Source organism: Metopolophium dirhodum, chromosome 7, assembly GCF_019925205.1.
Source record: "Metopolophium dirhodum isolate CAU chromosome 7, ASM1992520v1, whole genome shotgun sequence".
In the NCBI taxonomy this organism is placed as follows: Eukaryota; Metazoa; Arthropoda; class Insecta; order Hemiptera; family Aphididae; genus Metopolophium; species Metopolophium dirhodum.
The window spans coordinates 7,753,423-7,775,828 of record NC_083566.1 but is presented as its reverse complement, the minus strand read 5'-3'; the positions used below and the strand labels follow the sequence as shown (position 1 = coordinate 7,775,828).

Below are 22,406 nucleotides of genomic sequence, written 5' to 3'. Positions count from 1 at the left end.
GAGACTGTATATAACTGTGTTATAATTTATAAAATCTTTTTCTTTGTGAAATATCAGCAATACGATTTTATTTCGTCATTGTAGTTGTAGTAGTGAAATTATATACATAACTAAATAAGCAAGCTACGTTTTCAGTAAATACTCAATTATTGAATGTAATAATTTTCATTCATTATTGTTGCGGTCCCACAATGCGATTAATAATTAAAACATTTTCAAAAATTCTTTGTAGAAATTTGGTATTGAAAGTATCGATGCAACCGCGACGTAGCAGTTAGACTATTTTATAGGCTATTTATTCAATTGTACATAATTATTCGTTTATTACCTATGGGCTATGGGGTCATTGAATGTTCAATATTTTTGTTATTAAAATTACTTATTCATTGTTTAGTGTAACACATCTAATATTGTTGTTAGATTATTATTATTAGATTCTGAGCGGAGCAAAGAAGCTAGTGGTTTTACAATGGAGCTTATTTTTTTTTTTTATATTCTGTACAAAATCTCTACCAGAAGGAGTGCTTCGATTTCAACATATAGTACCTTATCGATTTCAATATATAGTTATTTAATGCCACGGGAAAAACTACTGACAAATTACGAAAAACCGCTTAAAATAGGATTTTAATTTCTAACGCTTTGTTTATCAGCGTAGCAACGAATAAAAAATTATAATATTATAATAGTAATTTAACTTAAAGGCTATAATAAATAATAAAAATTTAAAAAATCCATACTGATAAACCGTCTCCGCTCAGAATCGTTTTTCTTTTACAATGATATTATATCATTGAATTCAAGTTTAATACAGTCCATTATACATTGACTCACTTGTAACCTACTGTACAGCAGAGTGACATCCACTTATCCGCTTTTTTAATACTGAAGACTAAATACTAGTTACATTATTACACCAATATAATAAATTTGAATGACCTTGTTTGGTCATATTTGTAAACATTTTGCAAATCTAAGTAACAATTTTTTTTAGCACAGTGTATTATGATTGATTGAGGGGCCCTCGTAACCCCGAAAAACTTTGGGACTGCTCTGCTAACACCCTTGACCCTTTATTTTTAGCTGTATGAGAGTTACCTAAACTTGTATATTTCAATATATCAATATTTTAAATCGTTACTGATTAGTATGCTTGTACACCTACTTAATAATTTAATATTAATGTCGTTTGTACGATTATACAAAACTACTTAGTACTTGCACAATCTGTATTTAATATTTATAGTACATATTATATATATTTTGTCCTTCCCTCCAGTTGATATTTTTGGGAACACCTGATGGTGATTTATTACATGCCATAAACGCATTACGACCAGTCACCAACCTCATCCCTGCGATACCGAAATGCATAACTTGAAAAGGCTTGCTTTGGGTATGAGTATAATAATATGTATATTATATAATATATTGAGACCATTATATTTTTCAGCTACACAACGTGATGATAGTAAATAGTTGCAACTTATAATTTTTATATATCTATTTTTCTTATTGCTTATATTTTAATTTATTAGTATTTGTGAAGTTAATCACCAGTCATATTAGTGATATTATACTATATATTAAACGTATTATACATTATGTAATGTTTGACTTAAATCTAACTATTTATTTGTAGTTTTTAAAATTAAATACAATATTCTATGTATAGTTTATACGGCTATTTAAAACAATACCTAGGTACCTACCATAATTATTATTGTATGAAACTAAAACTATATTAAATCAAAATTTAAAATCAAGTATAATATACATTTTTCCACTCGTCCAACAATAATAAGTAGGTAATAACCAATAAACAAATTAGCTCTGAACTGTTGTATCCAATTTTGCCCATTGATGCATCGTGAAATAGTTTCGTTGATAAAATGTTCCAATTCCATTCATGCAGTGGGTTCACGGAGGCCTATTCAATATTTCGCGTTTCTGGACCGGCCGGGATCACTTTGTTGAGCCTGCGTCATGGCCTACATTCATGTTTTTACTTGGGCTCTCGTGCCATTATCCATTGACAACTTTGCATTGCAACTATATGACCTGGGCTCTAAAAACTTTTCTGTCGCACCTGTTATACTTTTTTCATGTATTACATTTATTTATTTTAATAAATATACGACCGATTTAGCATTCTATATTTCTTGTCTGTAATTAAATTTTAATATACCTATATATTATATTCATCGCATTCAATTATTACTGTTTTGGTTTTTTTATAATTCTGCAGTCATATAAAATTCGTGTAATTTTGTTTCGCAATGTATTTTATTTATTTTAAACACAAAACTACCATATTTTTACTATTTACGTGTTGTTTGTCTACGTTTTAATATTTTAACTTATTATTTTATTGGCACGAGTACTAGTTTGTATATGTATAATGTTGTATTTTAGTTTATATTTTTGTGTTATCAAACAAGTATAATTAATAATTATATTGCCCAAACCCCTAGTAAATTAATTATACAAATTACTATAAAATGCAATTGATCATGTTTAAACGTTATTCATCAATTATTATTAACTGACGTGTATTATACTTGTTGCGAACATGTGTGTCCGTTGGCCGCTTCAAGCATTTTTATTACATTTTGCAATTTGCTGCAGTAACTGTGTATATAAACGTCCCATCCGGCGGACATCGGCAGTTCACTCTGCAGCATACTAATCGATAACCTACTGTATAACACTATATGTTATACATAATATTTTTTGACCACCAATGTATTTATAAGCGATTTGGATCTTTATGTCAGCGTTTTAATTTCTTTTAAAATATTTGAATAGGTATGTTTAGATAAAATATAGTGCCATGCTACATACCATATAGTTACTATCATCGCTTTGCCACGTACTCGATGATAAAACTATAAAAGTAAATTGAAATAATAAACAAGCAACTGTTTTATTAGGTACTCGAAACGAAAAAGTTGTATTTATTTTATACATTATGCAGTCATCGTAATGTAATCAAATTCTTAAGCATTCATATTACGTTCAGCAAATATAAATATACAAGAATTATATCAACAAATTCAAGTACCTAATTGTTCAAAAATTACATTATCAAACAAGTTTTTAATATTTATGAAATTATACAATAGGAATTTTTTTTAAATTATAAATTAAAATATCAACAGAGTATTTAAATTGAATTCAGTCAACAGTAAATCTTCTAAAAAATATGAATTATTGCGATGTCACATTGTATACACTAAACTAGTGAATTTAAGAAATATGAACAATATGTAAATCCATGATTATTTACAGTTATTTATCTACAGAGGTTCAGATTCTAATTTAAAAAAAAAAAACGAAGAATCAATGTATTGAAAACTTGTCGTTTTCGAAGTGAAAATTATATATTTTTATTGTGTCATGATGGTGGGATCTTTATAAATTAATAAAATAATAACTATTGCACCAAAATACGCCAATTCATTATTATGTTGTACCTAATTCATTTAATGAATTTTAGTTAAAAATTAATTTATGCTATTATTTAATTATTTATTTCGTACAAATTCTAAAACTCAATAAAAATAAATATTAATTTGTGTAACCTTATGGTCACAAATCTGTATTTTTATAAGTATATTATTTTATTGTTCAACATCCAAAAAACTTAAATAAACGAATTTCGATATTGTTAGTGTCGTATTGCAGGCACGACTAGAGACTAAAGTTTGACGCGCAACGATGCAACAACGGTACTATATGTGTTAACAAAAAATATGATTCTGTGAAATAAACCGACTACGTTATCGATCGTGGTGCGCACACAATAGTCAATAATAATAATAATAAAATGTACTGTATTTCACAAATAATAACAATAACGTAACAGTTAAAATTAAATCAATAATATTAATAATAAGTCGCAATTAATAATATCTTGTATTAAAGTAGGTAACAATCCAGTGGGGAAAATGTTATTATTCGTGAACGACGAGCGCGAATTCCGTTCGGGGCACGCGCGTCTTGTACACTAGGGTGGGTGTACGCTTATTCTTTTTGCAACAACAACAACAACAACGACGACGACGACGACGACGTAATCGTCGCGTATACACAATAATATTATAATATCGTTACGTACGTCCGCGTCGTTCATGTTTACGCGTAATAAATTAACAATAATTATTGTTATGCAATGCGTACATAGAATATATTTTATAATATTGAGCGCGCAAAATAATGGCCACGCGGCATTTTATCACACCGAACGTTTTTATCCCGAAAGAACCGGCGAATAGACGAAGCAGGCCGAGCAAGTTTTTATTTTTCCCCCACTATAGTTTGTTTTTTGTCCTTCCTCTAGCCGGCACCGCTTCCGCGCGTTGGCACGTGGCCCGCGGTGCCCTACTTCCGGAGTGCCGCCGTCGGTGCATTTTCCACGGAGACAGACGGAAAGCATTAGGTCGGACGCGCGCGCGCGCGCCCATCGGCTGTGCGAGCGGCTGTGGCGACACGCGCACGCACGCACGCATCACACAGGTCTGTTCGGTAATCGCGGCGGTGGCAGTGGCGGTGGATGACCTACTTGTGATCACGCGTCCGCATAGAACGCAACTTTGCTTGCCTACACCACAATCAATATCGCAAGGGACGCGACGCACGCGAAACCCGCCTCTTCCACACCGCCACCGAAGCCTCCTTCCGTGCCGCGATTTTACGCGTCGCCGACAGATTCGTGATCCCTAAAATAAATACCACAAAAAAATGTTAAATAATAATAAAATTGGCGATCGGTAAAATGTACCTATATGGCTATAGTATAGGCGTGTAAAGCTAATAAAGTTCGATTACCTATATTATATTATGTTATTATTATATCGGAATAAACGTTTTCGATATAAATTATATTATTATTATTATTATTATACATTTGTATAACAAGTTTCTATATTTACCACATCACCGTTGTTAGAATCAAAGCTCCTCGCGCACCACCCACAACCTACTCATGTCGTCCCTCATGTGATAATAAATATCGTACATTGTATAATCTATACATTATACCTACGGAAATTATTTGTGGTGTGTGGCAGAAGTGATAACGTGTGTGAAGATAACCTCTCCCCTAATTTGTCTAAACTACAGCGGACAACCAACTTACGATTACTTACAAATTAAGCTGTACAAATCTGGTGTTATTTAGAAAATGTGGGGGTAACTTCACACAATTCAAGTGATGTCTCCGTTTTAAGCCAAGAAAATAAAACGTTTTTTTATGAACCTTGTCTTATAAATCTTTTTGTGTTTCTTTTCTCGCCTCTCTAAAAAACGTCGAAATAAAATTAATTTTGAAGTGACCACGATAAATACGTCATTGTTGACAACCAGCCATTAACGAATATATTTTCGTTTTTATATTTTTTTAATACGTTTGAACATCATAATAATTTAAACTTACCAACCACCATACCAGTTTACCTAAGGTCTTTAAACCAAATTACAAGTACGCAGCCTACTGATTTCATTGTTTAACATTTTACAATTTAATCCTTTGAAAGTCTCATAATACCGGTTGCGTAATAACAAAGAACATTTGTGAAAATTAAATTGGATTTATTTTAAATGAATTTATAAAATATTAATAAGAGAACATGTTTACGGATTTCGCAATTTATTTTTCTATTCAAACATTAAATTTATGTTATACTTAGTTTATAATGATTTTAACGTTAAAATTAAATTAAAATCATAGTAGGTTCCTTGGTCAAGACTTCAATAATTATACAGTATTTATACTTAAAACATTGCAAATTTAGGCCCGCAACCAGTGTACAGAATTTATTTTAAAAAATGCATACTACACACTTTTTTTGTTTATGCCAAACGTATAAGGATATGGTATGTTTGGAGGGATAATGTCATAAAGAATTTTTATAATATTGAAAGCTTCATATTTTTTATCTCTTACGACCTATACATTTGCTTATTCGTACTGCACACCAAAATAGGGTGATCGATACACTTGAGTGGCTATCAGGCTATGAATCGTTTTCGCGGCTAATGTAAATACCTTTCGTTGGTGTTAGCCATCAAAATTTGTGTTAGGAACACTGTGATAATAGATTCCTATGATATTGTTTATTCCGCCAAATAATAGTATAATCTAATAAAATATCAAAAATATGTAAAATATAACGTTAATTAGTGTAAGTATCGTATTTATAGTTAAGACGCCGTGCAGCATCAATACATATTCAATTTATTGGTGATAATGACGATTATGAAGTAGTATACCTGATACTACAATATTTTAATCTAGCAATTTATAAATGGAAATATGAGGGTTCGAAAAAGGACTTGTGGTGGATACTTTTTTATTTAGATTACACTATACAGAATTATAGATCTACTTTTTCCGATTTGAGGGGTTTACCTCTTATATTAAGTCTTATAATCTTTTCCATTCTGAGGATGTGGAGGAGTGCGCTTGCTAATAGTTTCCCCTGGCTTCCAAATGTGGCATAACACGGTACGTGGATACTGATTAATTATATTTGGTATAATGCCAATCGGTATATTGTATGTCATAAACTGCGTATTTTTAATATAGGTACATTTTTTTTTTAGTGCAATATTTATAATCAGATGCTCTTTTATTTTGACAAAATTATATTTATTATAATTTTGTTGTTTATAAATTTGTTTTTATGGGTTTTATTAAAATAATAGTCCAACGCTTTTACACCATTATTGGACATTTACTTAATAGGTAGGCATAATGAATGTAGGTATTAGTGTTGTTTTTTTCTCGTCATAGTACAGTACGACAGTGTACAGTGTACACTGTACACGCACAGAATACCATTTTCAAGTACGTGCCTAATTCAAACATAATACGTACTCGCCTGTATATTATAATACTGTTTATCTTTGTCACAGATAATGAGATAAATAACCATTGATAAAACTTAATTAATTTAATATACTTATATGATATAATTTACTTAAAACTAAAAAGTATTATTAAATATAAATAATAAAGTACGATTATACTGACTAGTGTCATTAAACTTATTATTGTACATCAGTTAACGGAGATACGCATTTGCATTAAAATACTCAATGGAATAATTAATTTCAAACTTACATTTCCACTAAGTAATCTAACCCAAATTATCTATCAAAAACGAATTATCAAAATGTTGATAGGTAGTTAAAACTTCAATCATGATTCATAATAAATACCTATTGTCATTATTAGGTGGTATTCTATTAGCTATATAAATATAATCATTGTGTTCCAATTATTGCGTATTAATTCTAAGTATAGACTCACTGCAATAAACATTATAGTCTTGGTGACATATTTTGTTCATGTGGCTACCAACTTGAAGGCCCGGATCAAATAAAAATATATTGTCATGAACTGTCCCTTTAAAATAAATACAATATTGATAAATTTAAGTTTTAAAGTGTATAACGTATTTTTGGTTGTTGCTTTTTCCATCCGCCATTGCAGTGGCGTACACAGGGGGGCTAACGGGCTGAAGCTCCCCCATTACCCGTATTATTATTACTTTTTTTAAAAATATTTATCAAGTGTCAACTAGTAAGCCAGGCGTAAATTCATATACGTCTTACCAAAATGATTTCATTTTTCCAAAAACATTGTATTTGCTATTTGCATACCAATTTTCCTAAAATTATCAGTAATTCTTCGGTAAAAGTATGAACTACTTGTATGAAAGACCTTCTATTAAATGTTCAAGCCTTAGCTATACAAATTTAATATTTAACAAGTTTTGTAGGTCCTACTACAAATTAACTGTGGTTTTGTAAAAATTTGAACTTTAAATGCTTATAAAAAATAAGTAACATTAATATTTTAGCTATAATAAAAACTTAAGGTTCCTAATAAATTTTTAAGCTTGTTGACTAAATGAATAACTTTTTATTGATATTTTTAAAAAAAAAAACTAAAATTAATCAAATAAAATCCAAGCGAAGACGGTCTAATCAAAGTTACCAAACCATTTTAATAAATTTTCATTTATTTATTTTTGTTTTTCCCAATTATTTTAAACAGTAAGTAGGTACTGACATTTTTAATTTTCGATCTCCCAAAATATCCAATTCTGAAATTATTAGGCTAGACAAAATAATAATAAAATTGTAATTAATTTTCAAGCTCTCTCCCCCCCCCCCCTCCCCATTGAAAAATTCTGTATACTATTGTTTTACTTGATGTATAGAACAAAAAATTAATAAATATTAATATTTAAAATAGAACTCAGTGTTAAACAAAATAAAATATTATAACGAGTGTTAAATGTATTTTCACTGCCCTTAATTTTTATTAACTTCATATTCATACATCCTTCGATATAAAATTGTTTGAACAAATACTGACCGCAATTATTGCTTAAACAAAAAAAAATTACGAAAATATAAAATCTGAAGTTTGAACAGAGTTATACTATTTGTCTATGGTTACTCCATTGAGTATAGAATATACATAATACTGCCTAATAGTGACTGAATAAGCTGAAATGCTCTAGAAATGAGATTGATTGCACTCATTCCTTAGTCCCTTATTTTCTCTTCTATCAATTATTCAATTATTATGATTTGATGTTGTAATAATAATACAATACAATACTTACAGTTACTGGCTAACGGTTGTGAAGAAGTAGTTGTTAATCCAAATCAACAAGCTCGAGGTCGACCAGTTGGTTACAGAGAGCGTGGCCGTAGTGTTGGTTCAGTGGGCCCAATGAGATCAGAAAAACGATCGGCTGATAAGTCACCTTACTCTAGCGGACCTTATTTATCACCTCCTCCACCTGATACCAGCTGGAGGCGTACTCATTCAGATTCAGCTTTACATCAAAGTGTGTCGCAGAGCAGTTCTACTGAATCGTTGGCTCATCTACATAGTCCAGGATCTCAGCGCAGAAGTAAGTATAGTTCAATATTCATTTTTACTCTTTTTTTAAACTTTTTAGTTTTTAAGTGTATTATACCAATCTGTATCGTTTGATAAAATAATAATATACAGAGAATATATGCTAAAAGTAACAAATATAGCATGATGATAAAATTTTTTTATAAAAGGATGATAAAATTTAAAATAAAATAAAATAAAAGGATACACCTAAATTGATCACACTTTCTAATTTATTACTTTTTCATTTATTATTATTAAATCTTATAATATATCACTACACCACTTGCACTTTAAACCCTTTAGGGATTTTCCAGTACTGAAGTGGAGGCCAAATTTTTGATGAGTACCTTATTAGTGGTTATACAATTTTTATAAAAACGTATGGATTCATCGTTATTAGGTAGCAAGGAGAAGGAAGGATTTTTTTAAGCTTATACAGATAGCCATCGAAAGATTGTGAAATATCTAAAAATGCATATGTACCGTCACCGTCCAATTTTTTATCCAGGGAATACAATAATACAATATAGAATCTATTAATCTGTGTACTTGTTACTCTCCAGAAACCAAAAAAAGGGGGAGCAATTGTCCTCCTGTCCATAGCTAACAAATAAACCAACGTTGAACAAAATTTCAAATTGGGGTATAAATTTAAAAATATTCTTGGTTGCTACCCCTGATGACATTTCTAGCTACGCCCTTGATATAAAGACAACCATTTTTGTAAGAAACATTTGTTAGATTATTTAGTAAAGTCATGGATTTAAATTTAGTTAAATGTTTTAATTGGTTTCTAATGTTTTTATATAGTTCATGGGTATGGTTTCTGAGTCCATTAGTGTTGAATTGTAATATTTAGAGAGATTTGTCTGAATCTAAGTTATTATAAAACTTTTTTTTTGATTTTTTTTTCATGACCTGATAAAAGGCAATGCATATTGCGCGGTTAGTATTGATAGGAAATGCCAATACTGTTTATTGACATTCTCAGTATACAAGACTTATTAAAAGTAGATATTAACGCATTCGATTTTCGTATAGAAATAACTAGTAAACGTAGAAAATTACACAACAAAAATCAAAACAAAATTACGTCATTGTTGCACTATTTTAATGAGAAATATGGGAATGATTAAACTAAGTTAACAGACGACTCCCACCACAGGACTGACTTTTTAGTTTTTAGCTTTTTAGTTTTTACTTAAATAAATTCACTAATATTTATAAAATTTGTTTTAGCCTTGATTGATAACCAGCAGTATGATAAGAAAAGGTATTTGTCAGCATCACCGGATAAAAGACCTAGGTCTTGTTGTGACGTACCTAGAGTTCCTGGAATTCAGTAAGCCATTGTTTTTTAACTCGGGAATAGAACAAATTTTTATTATTGACTTTTCTAGCGTTTTTACCACTCAACAAGAACCAGGCGTTGTTCAAATACCCATTGGTAACAATACTGGTTCATTACCAGACCTCACTAACTTTCAGTTTTCTCAGCCTATCCATGCTCCTCTTGATCAGGACGACCAGTATAACTTATCATCTCCTTATAATAGCAACGTAAGATCAATATTATACTATAGTAAATTTTTTGTTCTTTTTATTTCCTTTTAGCATATTTAATACTAACTACATGCATACAAAATTAACAATTTAGATTTTTTAATACATAAATTAAGGAAAACCGAGTTCCTTGATAGTATGTGATTAGATTAGATGGTTGTTTCAGCAGAGTCCACTAACGACAGATGGTTGTAGTCCACAAGGTTCTCAAGGCTCTCAAGGTACTCCGAGCCAGAGTCCAAGTGTCCTATCCCCAGTATCAATTAACAGCCGTACACCACCTACACGGTTTTCATTTACAAGTTCACCACCACCTGATTCTCCTACCCAAACTACTGTGGTCACTTGTGACATTGTGTTACCAGTGAGTTTTCAAAAAAAAAATTCTTCAGAAAATTTCATCCCAGATAGATTTTATGACATGTTCATTTTCTGTTTTGTAGATTGATTGCTTGAGTTATTTCTTGTAGCCAAAATGTAGTATGTTAGTTTGATATATTCAAACCTTACTAAATATTTATTTGTTTTATTTCTCTTTTTTTTTTCAAATTTATAGTTGTTTATAATTTTTATCTAAAAATGTGTCATGTCCTCAAACTTTATAAGAGTTAATTTTTCTCTAATATTGTTATTGCTTGCTTGTTTTTCTGATGCATGGTTTCATAATGTTTTACCAATTTTGCACCATTTAGTTAAGAGGATATCAACGCTATATTTGTTTTCTCTATCCAACCTATGAGCAATATAACAAATATGCGTTTAGCAGAGTCAACCTTGTGTTGTTAGATTTAGTATTAGAATGAATTTACCTATTATAAAACTTAAAGTTGAGAACATTATCAGTTGGTTATTTTATGATATTTCAATTTTTATGTAAGCTATGAGTATGTAAAATGTTGCAATTTAAAAACACTCATATTATCTTGCTTATTGTTAAAAATTCAAAGTAAAAACACAAATAATGTTCTTAAATTTAAATTTGATGAAATGTCAATTCACTCTAATCCTAAAGCTAATAACTAAAGATTGGTTGTGCTGAACGCAAATTTGCCATGTTGAGCATGCGTCAAGATAAAGAAAACATATACTGTGTTGACATCCTGACTGTTGTATTCTAAAAGTATATATTGTTATTGTTTTGCTTTGCAACTTATTCTTATTTTATCTACAAAGTAATATTAAGATATTTGATTATTCATTTTAAGTACCTTGATATGATTGCAGAATCACCTTAGTGTTCCTTACTTTATGAACCATAGGTTACAACGCACATGTAAGGTTAGTTGCACGCAATTTAATTTATTTAATATTTTTTTATGTACTATGTAAGTTTGTTTATTTATTTTGTTTTGCTTACAAACTTAAAATGACTGCCTGTATCTGCACGATAATAGACAGAATGATTTAAGTACATTTAAAAATATGTTTAGTATATTGATAATTATTTATGTAAACTTATTTCTTACAGGGATTTACTGTAGATAATAGTCCAGGAAATGGTAATTCAGGAGAGAACTGCAATAATAACATTAAAATGCAAATGTTGGGTCAAAATTCAAACATGAACTGTGTAACTGGTCAAATGAATGGCATAAAAATGAACCCTGTACAAACACTTATGTATCAGCATATTCCATTGTCACCAGCACAACAACAAACTCACCAGTCATGTGGTCTTGTTGATGGTCAAACTGAAATAAATTCCTCACATGTAAGTAATCATAACATTAATATAGATATATGTGGTACTTATACATTTGTTGCCATTTCAGTTAAACATAGGAAATTCCCAAATTAACAATATAAATACATTAGGATCATATAGAAATCAACAATCTAACAGGCCAAGTCCACAATCATCTCCAGGACTTACAATTCAAGTATGTTTATTATTATCTTTTAGTTGAAGTAAGTATGTACAATTTTACATTAACGTATTAAACCTGTCTAAATTATTTAGTGGCTATACATTCCACGTATAACTTATTTATTTGACTTTCTGTGAATTGACTCAAATTTTCAGAATGTTTTAATCTATTAAAAACAGAATAAAATATTTGATAGACAAAATTAAGGTTTTAGCATTAAAAAATTAAGATAGACCACCCTATCACTCAAACCTTGAGACACATTATTTGCATCTTTTTTTTAGATCAACTCACCAATATTCTTAATTACCTAGTATCACTTTGATATCTAATATCATTATTATCATGTATAATAATTATGAATATATAAATTCATATTAGAAAAGTACTAGTTTTCATTCTCAGTAGGTAGTTCTTTTATTCCTACAGATTTCAGATAGTATTATATTTATATGCTAGACCAGTGATTACAAACCTGTGGCTCTCAAAGGTTTTGAATGTGTCTAAAAATACATTTTAAGTTTAATCATAATAATTAATTGTAAATTACAATCTCATAAAAGAACTAGGTACATTTTATTATTGTAACTTGAATGAATTTAGTTTTAATTATTTTATAATGTATATAATAATATGTACTTAAACATTTGTCGCATTTATATATATATTGCGTATAATATATATTAAACCGTTTAATTTTTTTAGTATGGAAGTTCCAGTCCATTGTGTGGTAGTCCACAGAGCCCATCCTCCCCTAGCAGTTCTTCAGTTAGTAGCACTAATCAACATCAAAACTATCAAACGCAAAAAGATTTTTATTCAAATCTGACACAGACTAACAATCTTCAACACCATTTTGAAAATTTCTCTATGGTGAGCCACTGAATTAAGATATTTTATTCGGTAATAGTATAGTAATCATAGGCGTAACATGATGTATTTATATAGGAGGGCTATAGCCTATTATGTTTCTGTACACAACATATATTTTAAAAATGTACGAGATGAGGGAGTAAACAAAATTCCAGGGCGGCTATAGCCCCCTTACACCCCCTCATTCTACGCCTATGATAATAATAACAAAACAGAGAAATGGATTTTATATTTTTATATGATACAAAATCAAATAAATTATCTAATTATCTTATTAATTACTAATTATTAAATTAGTATAATTTATTTTGGTTTATGCTTATATTAAGGATATGATGGTAAGTAAAACAATAATTGTAGTTCCTTCTCTAATGCTTATAAAAATGATTGTTACCACTTACCAATAGTCATCTTTTAGATTCTGAGCGGAGCAATGAATGTATTGATTTTACAATAATGTGTGATTTTTTTTTGGTTTTGTCATTATTATTTGTGGCAATAAAACTGCTTCGATTTTCTTCAACAGTATCTTGTTTGATGGGAAAATGAACCTAGTTGGTGCATTTGGCAGGTCAAAATTTAAAATTCCCAATTGTTTTCAAAAGCGCCGGGAAAAATATCATAAAAATTAAGGGAAAATGGGAATTTTTACGCAGAATCGGTTTTTGATGAAATCGATTTTGATTTTTGGTGTAACTCTAAACAAAATTAACGTATATACATGTAATTTTCACTGGTTGTTTATTATTATTATATATATTCAATTTAAGTACACGATAACATTTTAAAAATATTTTGATTTGTCTTGAACTGTTTAGAGACATTCTCAGTTTCCAATTTTATTTATTGGGTAAAAAAACTTGAAAATTTAATACAAGGCACCTACTATATTGTTTCAATGACATTTGAAAATATTAAAAATCCTTAATCACAGTTTTTTTTTTTATAAGGATTTAAAGTTCAAATCTTGACAAAATACAGAAAAATCACGGAAATTAACAAATTATTTTGAGTTAAGAATTCATAAAAATTTTTCTTTTGAAATTTAAGATTTGAAAATGTAATACAAGATTCCTCATAAGTTTGTCTACTTGTATCAAAAAAAAAATTTCTACAAGCAAATCAAATTAAATATTTATGAGCATTTGAAGTTCATTTTTTTACAAAATTGGATATTCACCAGATTTATCATGTAGCGATTATGTTTTTTTGTTGTAATTCAAAAACCATTAACTGTAAATACATGAAAATTTCACTGAATATTTATTTTTTCATTTTCTATAAATCATAAAATTTTAAAAACATTTTTACTCTTTTTTAGTTGTTTATGGACATAATTGTCAATACAATTTTATTTGTTGCGTAAAAAAGTTTGAAAATGTAATACAGGATTCCTGATATATTGTTACAATAGCAGTTGGAAAATATTAAAAATACATTGGCACAACTTTTTTTAAAAGCATTTTAAGTTTGAATTTTGATAAAATTTATCAAATTTAAAATGTAATAATTATTTTGTAGTTAAAAATTTATAAAATATTCAACTTTTATAGCTAAGGATTGAAAATTTAAAACAAGTATCCACGTAAATAGGTTATATATAAATTACTTTATTCAAAATAATATCATAGGCTGACTGATTGTCTTCGCTCAGAATCGTTTTTCTTATACAATAATATAATATCATTGAATTCAAACCTAATACAATCCATTACAGTGACCCACTTATAACCTACTATACAGCAGAGCAACACCCACTTTTTTTGTTATAAATATAAAATAACTATGACTAGACTTGATTTGTCATTATAACTGGTGTTCAAAATATATTGTATTTTGTTTTGTTCTGTTTTATTCTGAATGTTTAATATACTGTAATACCATTTTTTCTGGCAAGTCCAATCATGAGTTACACATTTCAATACTTTAAAAGGATCAACCTTGATTATAACGTTTATAAACTATCAAAAAAAAGGAAGTATTGAATACATTTATTTTAATTTTTTATTAAACAATCTAGACAAAAATGGTATAATAGGTTCAAAAGTTAGAATTGTAATTGGTAGTGAAGGAGAGGCACCTACCGAACTTATAATTTTAAAATTCTCATAACTTATATCAAATTTAAAATATTAAAAAAATGCTATTGATGTGCCTAGTCAATTTTCCAATTTTAAATTGGATAATATTTAATTTCACTCTAATATTAAAAAAAAAAAAACAGAACATATCAGATTCCATACGTACAATTTTCCATGATATGCATTAGTAAGGCAGTGATCACACGTGCAGGTGTAACATCCTCTTAATGGTTTATTACATGTACGACTTCATATTGTTATCTATCAAAATGTAATTTGTGAATCACTGAATTCCAAAAATTAAAAACTAATTAAATATTGAATCTAAACATTTTCTTATGTAACAACTACAAAATAAATGCTCAATATAAAAATTACACTAAAATACCCCTAAACCTTTGCTTTAATTGAAATATTAAACAGTTAATTGTATTTTGGTTCCGCTATAATAAAGCTGGACTGGAATCAGGTGATGCAATCGCTAAAAGATTCAAATCCATCAGCTTGGATAACTGCCGAAATCCAGGTAAAATGGTCAAAATAGATTGTTAAATGTGTACCTTATATAGTTATATGGTACACATTTTATTTTCTAGTTGCTTATCAATAACAAAAAACTTATTAAAAAAAATAATGGTTGTAGTAGGTACCTAGCATATTGTGTATATAATATAAGTACTAATGTTTATGTTAGATAACTGCATGTATATTGGTAATATTATTTAAATAATTTTCCAGTTGTTGAAATCCTATTTAATAATAAACTTAACTTAATTGTTTTATTTATTTATGTTTTTGATTAGCTTGATAGTCCTGTGTCTACAGGATTGGAATACATAGGCTCTCCCACTAACACATACTTGCAACAGGTAAATGTGTACATATAATCATACATTTATGTATACTACTTGTTATTAGCCTAGACACTTATGTATTCTTTTTTAGAATGAGGAATATGTGAATTCAGAAATGACAGCTGATATGGGATATTTTAGCACTTCACCATCTCAGTCTCTCCAATTCCCCAACCAAACTCATACAACACCTAATACTCCTTCCAGTATTCCTGACATAATACTTACAGGTAATAATTTGTATTATAAATATTCTTTACTTAGACTTAGATTTTAGGTGGAGTTTATCTGATAGATAATTTCAATTATTTGTTGGATGAACTAAAAAATATGGTTTTTTTTTTATTTGGTATCTTTAAGTAAACATTTTTTTTAATTTTTACTATCAGTCGTCTAACTTTGATTACAGTATTATTATTTTTTTTGCAATTCAACAAGTGATAACATTATTTACAAAAATTTACAAAAATTTACATAGATATATAAAATAAATGATACATAGAATAGGATATAATATAAATAATAATATAGGTATAGTAAAATTTTAAATTTTAAATTGTTAAGTGATAACATCAGGGTGACGTCCACGTTTGTGCCGACGGAAAATAAGCTTGTCACTTAGTTTGAAAAGTATTGCAAACTTTTTGCATGATTAAGTTGGTCAAAAAAGTTGATAGAGAGATGTTGTATGTAGGTTTTAACTGTGGGAAGTCTGTGTAAAGTGCTTCGTTTCTGTCAAATCAAGTCATATTTGATATTGTTTGTAGTATTTTGGACAGGAAAACTTGAATTTTATTTATATGGGTTTTGGCAAAGTTCCCCCATCAGGGGGGAATTAGTTAAGTAAGGCTTGCATTTGTAGTAAAAATATCTGTTGCAAAGTAAAATAGTTAGCAAAATACCTGGCTAAAAGTGAAATATTAAAATGATTGTTTAATGCTAACTAATCAAATAATCACAAAAAATATATAATCAAGTAGTCTAGAACAATTTCACTAGTGTACACTGCAATTTATTTCTAATTTCTATTTATAATTTAATTTGGTAAATAGTACTTTCTAAATTAATTTGAAACTAAAAAACTCTGTTAACAAAATATTTACCTCTGTATTTTTAATTAATATATTATATTTATGTTTTATGTAGATTTTTCTAATGGAGATCAATTGGATAACCAAAACGATTTTGTGAAAGAATTAAATTCCACAAACGCATTTGATACTGACTTCTTCACCAACGAAGATAGCATTAGGCAGGGTCTTGTTGATCAGATTGATCTAGATCACTTGGAACATTTACAAATGTTAGCTGAACCAATCAATGATGAATCAACTAACAATGACCATAATGGTCACTTTCAAATGTAACTAATTATATTGAGATTTTTTTATTATTTTTTTTTTATCTGTGATTAATTGATAATATGTATTCTTAGAAATGGATAGTAATAGTTATTATTTTTATCACACAAAAGTGCCAGGACATGTTAATTATAATTAAGCTGTTGTAATTTTTTTTCTTGCTATTTTCTTTTTTCAGTGCCAAAGACTTAAATTTATACTTTTTTCTTATTACATTAAATTTGTGTTGTTTTTTATGTAGTTACCATACTCTAATCATCATTGCATTTTATAACTAATGTTATACCTTTTTCATATTTCTGGATTTTTTTATAAATATATTATAATGTATTGCACAAATTTAAATATCCGTAGCTGCCGAATCACAATTTTAGAACCTATGGTGCATATATTGTAAGGTTAATATGACAAATATGTATTTTTTATACAGTATATATTTAATACTTAATTATAATATAATGTTAATAAATTCCCTCTCCCACCCTTAATCGTTTTTGTAATATAATATTTTTTTTTATTAATAAAATATTAAATTTTACAATTAAAAGACAAATGTTCAATTAAATTAAAAGATCTCGTGTTAGATGTATTTTTATTAATATTTTATGTGTACATACATACATTTATATTATATTATACATTCACACACACATACATACATATATTGTATGTATGTATTTAAGTATGTATAATTTAATATAGATGTAATAGTTTGTGCGTGTAATAATTTGTTTAAGCCTTTCCATGGCAAATTTGGTATGCATGTTTATAATTGTGTTCGTTTAAATGTGCCTTTTAATTTTTATTTTTAAAATTTTACTCAAAATTAATGTTGAAATTAATGGAAAACAATTATCATCATACATATATCTTATATACAACAAAAATATTAAATCTCAAATTTTAATAAAAAAAATATTGAATGTTATAGAATAAATTTAGGTAAATTTGTTCTTTATTTATATTCATATTTTCTTTCAGTTTGTAAACCATGTATATTTTCCCCTGCGAATCAAATAATAATATTTTTCTTTGTAAAGACTAAGTAACGTTATATTACATTTTTTAACTTTGCTTTTATTTCAATAGTTATTTTAGAATAAAAAAAAATACTTAGTTATCATTTGTAAATATTTGTACAACGTGATTGTACATATTTATTATATCAATTGGTTAGGTAAAGTATTTAGAACTCTCGTGTTTTTTTTATTATCTTCAGTACATAAAACATATTTTATGTATGAAATTCATAAACAATTACGATATATAGCATTAATTTATGTTACAATTTAAAATTTATCATTCACATTTGAAAATCATTGCCAAAATGATTGATATCTCTAACGAAACAAAACATTATTTCAAAATTACTCGAACAATTACAAATAGTATATAACTAAAAACGCAAACATTAAAGAGTTCTAAATCCTTTATTTAGTTATTTAATAAGCTACAATGAAAAATTCTAATGACTAAGAATTCCTACTTGTTTTACAATTTTTTATAATTATTCAAAGAATAAAGTTTAGAATTAATATAAATTTGGAATTTTTATTGTCATTAAAAAGTAAACAAAACCAATTTTCAGTTTTTTGATTTTGTTATTTTATATAGTGTTTATATGCAAAACTATGTTTGTTAAACATTTCATGAATGAGTTGTTTTTATTTCTGTACTTACTAAATACTAAATACTAGTCAATAAAAATCAATAAAAAGAAAATCCTGTTTTTTTTTTATTATTATTCTTATTGTTACTTGAAGTGTTTTTATTTGTTATAATTGTCTAAAAAATTTATATTTATAATGTTAAAAACTTTAAAAAAATAAATATTGTAAAAAAATTTAATTGAATTAGATCAGTGTTTCTCAAATGGTAGTAAAATGTTGGCCCTAGAAGAATCAATAAGACATTAATTTGTGAGGTTAATGTTTAATTTGAAGTATTCTTGTGCAAGAACGTCTTGCCACTTGGTTGGGGTTTATTTCTGAAAATAATAAGACTGTTGACTTTATGGGGTAATTTTAAGAACATTTTTTTCCCTTAGATTTTTTGAAACAGTAAACTTCCTTAGCGCACAAGATATACTTAAATTTATAAAAAAAAAATGTCTTCAAATTAAAATTGAATCACAGGGTGTTCATTCGGAAACACGCCAAACGTTGTTGTGCCAATAATCAATTGAGGAACACTTAGAAATTATTGACAACACTAGTCAAATTTACCTTGTACTTTTTTTTTTTTACTCAGGTAATTGATTGATAAATAACGAAAACCTTATTTGTACATTGTAACTTTTTTACTATTAAATTAATTTTTAATTCTTTAAACTTATATAGTCAATAATACATGATTGGTGGTATTTTTATTACTATTACTATAAATATTATTATTGTCTTCGTCTACATTATTTTCCGTAACCGTGTCCACCGTGTACGGCATAGTTGGAGAAGTCGACTTGTGCTGCCGGCTGGCTGCCGGGTGGACATGCAGGCGGAGCCGGCGTCGGTTTGACGACGGGCGCGGGCTGTTCGTTGTAACCGCTGTAACTGACCGGCGGTGGACCGTACGACGGTGCTGGTTTGATAACGACGGGTGCGGGTTCGCTGTATCCGACGTAAGTGACCGATCCGTATGACGGTGCCGGTTTGACAACTGGCGCGGCCTGTTCGCTGTACCCGCTGTAAGTGGCTGGCGGACCGTACGACGGTGCTGGTTTGATGACGACGGGTGCGGGCTGTTCGCTGTATCCGACGTAAGTGACCGATCCGTATGACGGTGCCGGTTTGACGACTGGCGCGGCCTGTTCGCTGTATCCACTGTAACTGGCCGCCGGTGGACCGTACGACGGGTAGCTGGACGTTTGCGGACCATATGCCGGTGCCGGTTTGACGTAGGGCGCGGACTGTTCGCTGTAACTGGCCGCCGGTGGACCGTACGACGGGTAGCTGGACGTTTGCGGACCGTAAGCCGGGTAGCTGACCTGTGGTTGTGGCTGGGGCGGTGACGGCCGCGGCTGGTGTTGATATTGCCCGCCGTAATAGATGTACTGCGTCGTCTGGCCGGACGGTGCTGAAGGTGCGGCGAATCCGTGTTTGAGCATCATTTTTTTCGCAATCAAGTGACTGGCGAACGGTTCCAGGAACGCGTCCGTGGGAACTGGTACTTCGCTGACCACGATCATGGCTACTGCAGCCTGCGGGATACACGATTAATTAAAAATTATATGTAACATCGAAATAATATTTTAATTCACTGCTGCAGTGCTGCAGCTGATGGGTCCAGAGCAGTACAACTGCAGTCAAACGTTTAGAATAACATTGTACTCGAATTATTAATAATTGAACATGATAATAGTCGATTCGTATCTTATATTTCATAATGCATATTATGCAGGTACCTATTATTCAATAGTCTATAATCATTATGCATTACTCATTATATAGGTAGGTTCATTTACAGAACAAGTTACTCTTCTAAATCATGCTTTATTTTAAAGAATAAGTTAATATAGGTAAGTACGTATAAATAATAATATAGTATTTTATGATAATTGCCAGAAGGTCTACGAGGGTCGAGGCTGCGAGTTATTCGTTTCTGCCAAATTTAGGCATACATTATGCATAGACGAAATTTTCAAAAATTCCATACCGAGAATATATTTTAGTTTTATATTTTGTCATCGCAGTTGAGTAGTTGACGTGTTAATTTATCTGTTTTGATTATATAGGTAATCTATCTTTTGATTTTTAAATATTTGATTTAGAACTGTTGATATATATTACATGATTAGTTTAAAAACTTGAAATTAAAATGTTTAAAAATATATTAATATTACGATGCGATTTGTGGGTTTGTAGGCGGATATTTTTTGTAAATTTGGGGGATATAAAGTATAAAGTGGCCTGCAACCAGATAACTATTTTCATATAGTGCACAGATGTAGGTTAAATATTTAGGTAAATACGATCCATCACTTATAATGTCTTATCCTAATATCGATATATTTCCTCGGCTATAGGCACCTACTACCCCGACATCAGTCCTCACAAATCATGACATCTGTTGAGTATCAGACGCCTGCAAGATTCTAATACGTATAGATACTTTGGGCGAGGACAGAGTAACTCCTTAGTATATTATAACATGATTATATGAACATTATATAGCTGTACTTATGAGCCTAGGTGTCACTAAGGGGTATCGAGATTCGGAGGGTACTACTTTTTCCACCCCGAAAAAAATACTACATTTTAAGAAAAATAATAACCGAATGGAAGATTATTTTGTAGATAATTATTTTCGACTGAATTTCGACTCTAGTGACGCATATGCCTATAATAGTGATAGATAAAATGAAATAAAACAAATGTATTGTTATACTCACGACGCAAAAGACGAACACTCCGGTGGCTTTACCCATCTTGTACGAGTTCGCGCGATCGAGTCTGTCGGTGAATGAAAATCACGGACACCGGATCGCCGCGCTTATATAGTGCGCGGGCTGCACGCGCCTAGTAGGCTTACCTATACCGGAATTACGGCCAAGTATAAAATACCTACCTCAGTATCCGCCGGCGCGAGCATCTGTCTGCATGTAGAATATATTATTATATATGTCTACCTATGTAATACATCGTTCGCACCAACAAATATGCCTATACCTACGCATATTTCGTGATATTATAATAGGCGCATGGTGCTGCACACGATGGCACGGGTAATAATATAATGTGTATAGGAGGCGCGCTAACCTTGACCCTGGGGCCGCAAAGACGGTTTTTCGGGCAGTTCAACAAACCCGGTATAAAACCAGATTCCTATCGACGAATCTTCGTCGTTACGAAATCGCCGTCTTGTGCTATTATATATATTAGACA

General features: G+C 29.7%; 2 protein-coding genes across 9 annotated transcripts in view; one reads left to right on the top strand and one right to left on the bottom strand.

The window, feature by feature from the left end:
* The window catches only part of LOC132949707 (CREB-regulated transcription coactivator 1-like), a 38,437-nt gene extending 20,358 nt beyond the window's left edge, over positions 1-18,079 (top strand). For 2 of the 8 annotated variants that reach the window (XM_061020719.1, XM_061020718.1), the window contains 13 exons: positions 8,645-8,936; positions 10,166-10,268; positions 10,327-10,486; positions 10,656-10,853; positions 11,714-11,767; positions 11,958-12,200; positions 12,262-12,369; positions 13,063-13,230; positions 13,560-13,568; positions 15,766-15,837; positions 16,115-16,180; positions 16,257-16,395; positions 17,312-18,079. In XM_061020719.1, the coding sequence (XP_060876702.1) occupies positions 8,645-8,936; positions 10,166-10,268; positions 10,327-10,486; positions 10,656-10,853; positions 11,714-11,767; positions 11,958-12,200; positions 12,262-12,369; positions 13,063-13,230; positions 13,560-13,568; positions 15,766-15,837; positions 16,115-16,180; positions 16,257-16,395; positions 17,312-17,532 (1,833 nt within the window). In that variant the 3' untranslated portion in view covers positions 17,533-18,079. The remainder of the gene's footprint in view (positions 1-8,644; positions 8,937-10,165; positions 10,269-10,326; positions 10,487-10,655; positions 10,854-11,713; positions 11,768-11,957; positions 12,201-12,261; positions 12,370-13,062; positions 13,231-13,559; positions 13,569-15,765; positions 15,838-16,114; positions 16,181-16,256; positions 16,396-17,311) is intronic. The other 6 variants (XM_061020720.1, XM_061020721.1, XM_061020722.1 and 3 more) reach the window with 6 other exon arrangements.
* Positions 18,080-19,803: 1,724 nt separating this feature from the next.
* LOC132949708 (uncharacterized) lies at positions 19,804-22,072 on the bottom strand. The gene is made up of 2 exons (XM_061020726.1): positions 21,914-22,072; positions 19,804-20,722 (listed from the first exon to the last, which is right to left on the bottom strand). The coding sequence occupies exons 1-2, from the start codon at positions 21,947-21,949 to the stop codon at positions 19,934-19,936; spliced, it is 825 nt and encodes a 274-aa protein (XP_060876709.1). The 5' UTR covers positions 21,950-22,072; the 3' UTR covers positions 19,804-19,933.
* Positions 22,073-22,406: the final 334 nt, after the last annotated feature.